Source organism: Phoenix dactylifera, chromosome 4 (assembly GCF_051530095.1).
Source record: "Phoenix dactylifera cultivar Ajwa chromosome 4, Ajwa_hap1_PhDact_Kaust_v1.1, whole genome shotgun sequence".
In the NCBI taxonomy this organism is placed as follows: domain Eukaryota; kingdom Viridiplantae; phylum Streptophyta; class Magnoliopsida; order Arecales; family Arecaceae; genus Phoenix; species Phoenix dactylifera.
Window position 1 is genome coordinate 26,120,383 of NC_143193.1, and position 6,188 is coordinate 26,126,570.

Consider the following 6,188-nt stretch of genomic DNA (forward strand, 5'->3'; position numbering starts at 1 on the left):
CAGAGCAAAACATTGAAGCAGCAGCCATGGCCAACCAACCCGGCAGCAGCAGCCATGCTGGACCAATCCCACACCACCTCCACGTCCACCAGTGGCTACGCTATGGCCAGCTGCTCATGCTCCACCACAACCACCACCACCACAGCCAGCAACCCAGCCTCAGCCCCCATCCCCACCTCAATCAAGGCCTCCATCACCATCCCGATCCCCATCAGCCACTCCAACAGAAATACCGATCAGGAGGATTCGAGCTCCACCACCATCGCCCTCACCGTCGCTGTCACAGAAATCATCTCAGAAGCAGCCAGCAGAACAAACATAGCTGCAGCAACCATCACCATCTTCTAGAAGATCTTCAGAGCCATCTCCAACTCCAACAAGGTCAAGATCTCCCTCACCACCCCAAGAAACCTCCGAGCCACAACAAGAAGCAACAACTCAGGAGCCCAAATTGGTCCAAAAGCTGAATCTTGGGCAGTTGCAGCAGCTGGGGAAGCGAGGGCACAACAAGAATCATAACCTTAGCAGGTGAGAACAAAGGGGCTACCATGTTAATAGGACATGAGACCGCAAACATGCAAGGCATCCTCCACACTCGCAGAGGCCGCAGGCTTAACAACAACAAAGCCGAGGCAAGCAGCGGTAATAAAGAGATCCAGAAACAGTTGTTGAATCATACAGGTAATAAAAATCCAGCAATCACTGCAAGCATCAATAGCAATGTGCAGAGCATCAACAACTCATTGCTCCATGAGAGTCCTTGCAGCGGAGGAGAACCAGGCATTCACCTGGTTCTCTCTATCAAACCAGGTAAGCCTCTCAAATTGAAGGAAAATGCCGAATCAATTGAAACTTTGATGAGTGCTGTGAGCAGCTCAGAAACTCTCAAACATCAGGAAGCATCCTAGAGGACTTCTCATGGAATCTAGTGACGGCGACTAGGAGAACCTTCAGAAGTCTCAGTATAGCTGTGAAGAGAAAAGTGAAGGGAAAGGCTGAACAAGATGGCACTTCCACAATCAACAGCCATGCAAAATATTCCGAAGAATGTACCAGCAGAGCATGAAAAGATACTAGAAATTGTTGATGCCGGCAATCTCATTGTAACTATCAGAGTGCAACAACTATCACAGCAACTATCTGGACTCACATATACAATTTATTTATACCATGTATTGTAATAATGCTATAAATTATGTTTCCATGCATTATAAATGCAACTCAGATAACTCAATCAGATCAGACAGGTTTACATTTGATAGCATGAGTTATGCCCTTCATGCAATTGAGAATACAGTTCAAATCTCCATATAGTTAATATAAAAAATGCATAAGAAAGGAGTTACAGATATGTAAGTGACAACAAGGTTACCTCACTTCCAAGGTAATTTAGACATGCAAAGACACCAACCTCACATGATCCTTGAACCCACATCCTAGGCAAGAATGCACGTTTAACAGATTAAATAGTAAAGAAATCCACAAAAACATGGGAGACTGTCTTTTGATTTCAGACAGCCATCACAAAGATCATTTCAAAGATGAAAAACATCATGCACGCACGTAAGATTTGGTTTCAAGCAGTCCTAAACCTGTCTAAAGAAATTAACTATTCCAGAATGTTCAAAGCATAAGAAGATTAAAAAAAAGAAAAAGGCGTACCCTCAATTTTTGTTTCTCAAATTCTAATACAATAAAGCTTGAAATATCAGAAGACACAACATAGCCAGGACCATTTGCATATGGTGGATAATCTTCTTCAGGCCATTCCTGAAAAGGGAGGCACCAAATTTCTAAACCCTGTTTACAAAATCAAAGCCACACAACTAAGCGAGATATACACAAAATCAAACATATTTATCTAAACATTCATATTGTCAAATTACATTCATACTATCAATTTACGTTTACAATGTACTTCAAAAAGCATAAAAAAATACATATAAACTCCAAAATAAATGTTTCAGGGGTCGCTAGCATCACCATCTCTACGTGCAGATGAACTATCAGGAACCTGTAATAAAAAAACTAAAGCAGTTAAGAATACGAAAATTATTAAACTCTTTAAGAAAAATATGATACTTATGCAAAATATTCAAGTAGATGTAGTAATTTACCTGAGGAGGGACAAACTGATGCAACAAAGATGTAATCTGATTAATCTGAGCCCTCAAAGATTGCATCTCTGTCTGGTGGCTCTGCTTCAACTCTTTTATCTCTGCCTTCAGATCATTAACCTCTGCAGTGCTACTACTCTGTCTAACATCTTGAGTATATCTACCCACTGCAGACAACTGAGTGGGGGTAACTCCAACGCCATAACCCCTCACTCGACCATAACGCTCCGAGCCCATCAACTCGGTAAACACCTGAGCTTCGACACCTCTGGTGTTGCCGATTGAAGATGACTCTCCGATACGCTCTGAAATAAGGGATGTAGCTCTGTCCTATATCTCTCAAAAACAATCAAATTAATTTTTGAAAAATTAAAATATATAAAAAATCATTGCAGAAATTATTAATAAATACATACAACTATATCTCTCGACTCCTCTCGGACAAAGCTGCCATCTCGGTGGGTGTGAGTCATCTTATAGAACTCCACCTCACCAGGTTTCCTCCCATGGTCTTCCATCTACAACAAAAAGTATATTGGAAGAGTTTCATCTTATAGAACTATATCATGATACATGCTATATGATACAAGAGTTTCAAAAAGTTTCAAAAAAACTTACGAATTCAGCTCTGAGCCTCGCATAACTCTTCGAGCCTGAAGTGTGAGGAATTGTCTGAGATGCTCGTGCGGCTCGACCAATGTCAGAATATGTCTACCACGAAAAAATTAAACATTGTAATATATTAAATATATTAAATATTATATAAGGTATTGAGAGAGAATACACAACCTGTCCTCTCTCGAAAAACCAATAGTGAACAAGCTCCCTCCACTGATGATGGTATACATCAGGAGGACAAACACGAGCAACCTCCTCCTCTGTCATACCCTCGCGCTTCCAGTCGGCCTTCAACTTCGACTTATATTCTTTTCATTTGCGGTTGAGGGACTTTAGCACCCAATCATGGCTCTCTGGAGGGAGCACAAACTTTTTCTACACCAAAACAAAAGAATGTTATAATAATATTAAATCAAAAAATTAAATTTATAATAGTAAGCAAATTAACATACAGTAGCTATCAAATTAATAATATTAAATTCAATTCTTTACCTGTACAAATTTAAGAAGCTCAACTTTATAAGAAGGAAGCATATCATTCCACTTATGATAGTTGAGCGGACACAACTGACCCCTACGCGCAACTGATCCTAAGAAACTTGATAAAAGGCTTCCAGCCCTCTTGATGGGCTGCCCTAGTTTGTTGCATTCGACGACCATCTTCTCATCCTCACGAAGCTGCCACACATCTCGTGCTCGAGAGGAACCCCGTGTCAACCTCACTCTCACTTGTTCATCTATAAAAAATAATAATTAAAACATTGGAGGCAAATTAATTAAAATAATTAGAAAATAAACAATAATACAAATAAGGCAACAATAGTAATCTTTTTTTTTCTTCTTTTGCATAAATAGTAGTAATAGTAACAATGATAACTATTAATCAGTGCTTGTTAGTTCTTAATATCTAATATCAATAGTTATAATATAGTTAATAACAATAACATTATTTATCCATGTAACTAGCTACCTGAAAGACATGTCCAACCTAACCAATAGCTTAAACCTGCAATGCTGCTGGACAGTTCGTAGTGGACTGCTTTTTTGGCCCTTATGCAGTATGACAACTCTAACTATATATAGATGATTCTCTGCAATCAGGGGGCCACATTTGCTTATGTAGCTGCATGCACCACATTCTAAAACCTTGGAAATGGTGCTGGATCCTTTATGGGAATAACGACAGGAGTACCGCCTGTTAGAATTATCCAGGCTAAATACATGAGAAATTATGCAGCCAAGATTTGAATAAAAAAGAACCGTCAAACCTCCTTCATATGGAGGGGTTTGTTCATTTTTCCAAGGCATGATTTCCGTGTCTTTTAGGATTCAGATTGTACTTTGAAGAGCAAAAATTCACTTTTTTATAAACTGAAAGTGATGTCCTTGCTTTGCATTTTCAATTTTTTCTCTTGCGTGTGCAATATGAGCGAATGGTCACAAAATAGTAAAGTATAATTAGCAACCCCTAAAATCTTCATTTTGTATGCTTCTGCATTTTGTCCATTGATCTCATTTTCGTTATGGCTTTGTTGCAAGTTAAGGTGTTTTGCTTCTTTTTGTTGTTGCAGTTACCCCCAAAGAGTGTCAAAGAAGAAGGCCACTGTGCGTTTTATGTTTCACAATCCTGATGATGTCAGATGGTTCAAGGCAAGTCAAATATTGCTCTCAGTTTAATAGCATGGTGTTTTGACTGGTGTTTCAAAGTGAGACCATTTTAATATATTTTTCAAATTTCTACAGCCTGTAGATGTCTGGACCAAATGTGGTTGCCATGGTCGTATTCTCAAAATAGATTTTTTTGAGACCCTTTAGTACTTATGTACTTATGAAAATAAATACTAAATGTGGTTGACTCTGTTTTATGGGGTCTAGACTCGAAGCATGAAGGGTTAAGGAATTGCTCGCATCACTGCTACAGAAGCACGATGTTTAACTGCAGTTACTTGTCTGACATCCACTTTTGTAGGAAATAAACTACGGTTTTGTTTGAGATATAATTATGGCTTTGATTTGATAACGTACTAATTCACTTTCGAAAGGAGTTCTCTCTTACATTACTTTATAGTGCATTAGTACAAATGTTCTGTGTCAGATGATAATTGCAAAATTAGATGCTAATTATAAAGCTAAAAAGATGGTTTAGGTAGACCTAAGGATCAATTACTTTTTGAGAACTATAGTAGGACCGTCAGCACCACATCAGGACCACCAGAAGAACCAACAGAACCATGAACTTCTCTTGTTTGTAGTATATAAATATCTTTGGTCAGATGATGACTATAAACTTAGATACTACTTATAAATCTAAAAAAAAAAAAATTGAAGGAGTTAATGACCAAATATAGCGGAGGGGCATCAGGCCTAAACTATATTTATTTTGATGGGTTTCGATCTAAGTTTATTTAAAATTTGATATTTTTTGCATCTAATCGATAATCAGCTTTATGATAGGATAATACTTTTGGAAAATACGACAAGGACACCAGTATCAGAATAGAACCTGAACCTGGAGCTTATTTTGTCATGCAAAATCATATCAAAATTAAAAACAAAAAAAAAATATAAAGCTTATTTCCACCATGAATTGGGGAAGGAGTCCCGTAGGCAAGGTCAGATTTTCACTCAAACATTCCAGCATCTTTTTCCCATCTGCGATCACCTCCTCAATCATTTAGCTTCTAATACGTAATCTATGAGCAGTAATTTGAAAATATGCAGAAGAAAACCACCTTACTCTATAGTTATACATCAACCAAAAGCACCAATAGTTCTTCAAATTTAAAAAAAAAAACAGAAGTTACGAACTAGTAGAAAGAAAAACACAACATATATATGGACTAGCATAGAAGAAATCCCAGTAACAATGTGAGCAAACCCATGAACCTGATGATGGAGGGTAGTATTCAGAATTCAGCATCCCAGGCGGCGGAGGAGGATAGCTACCCTCAGGCTCTGCCGGTGTGGATGGCGGTGGCAAGCACGGATTTAAAGATCCAGAACATCTAGAATTTAAAGATCGAAGCAAGAGAAGAAGATCCCAAACCTGGCCTTGTCCCTGTCCTTGCCGGCTCCAAACTTCAAACGCCGCGTGAGTGCTCTGCGGCGGAGGAGGCGGGAGATATCCACAAAGAGGAGGCCAACGGAGAGGGGGAGGAGGGGAAGGAGATGCGGCGGAGGAACGCGATTTGGGGTCGCTCGAAGGAGGGGAATGGCTGAGATCGGCGGAGGGAGGGGGGAGTCGGTCGGCGTGAGCGAGCTAGGGATAGTAGGGATTTAAGGCTGCGGAGGGAGAGGGTCGATCAGGTTTTGTTGTGGGAGAAATGAAGTCTGACGACGCTTATAAGCGTCGTCGCATTTATCCCTTATGCCGACGCTTATAAGCGTCGGTGATTAAACAATGCGACGCTATCAAAAGCGTCGGCAGAAGATTTTGTACCGACGCTTTCCAAA

The 6,188-nt window shown here is 39.6% G+C and overlaps 1 protein-coding gene across 1 annotated transcript; it reads right to left on the reverse strand.

Moving 5' to 3' along the window:
• Positions 1 to 1,963: 1,963 nt before the first annotated feature.
• On the reverse strand, positions 1,964 to 3,390 carry LOC149753754 (uncharacterized). The gene is made up of 6 exons (XM_089930378.1): positions 3,228 to 3,390; positions 2,907 to 3,110; positions 2,736 to 2,828; positions 2,534 to 2,635; positions 2,118 to 2,447; positions 1,964 to 2,014 (listed from the first exon to the last, which is right to left on the reverse strand). Exons 2-6 carry the CDS (start codon positions 3,000 to 3,002, stop codon positions 1,964 to 1,966), a joined length of 672 nt encoding a protein of 223 aa, XP_089786504.1. The 5' UTR covers positions 3,003 to 3,110; positions 3,228 to 3,390.
• Positions 3,391 to 6,188: the final 2,798 nt, after the last annotated feature.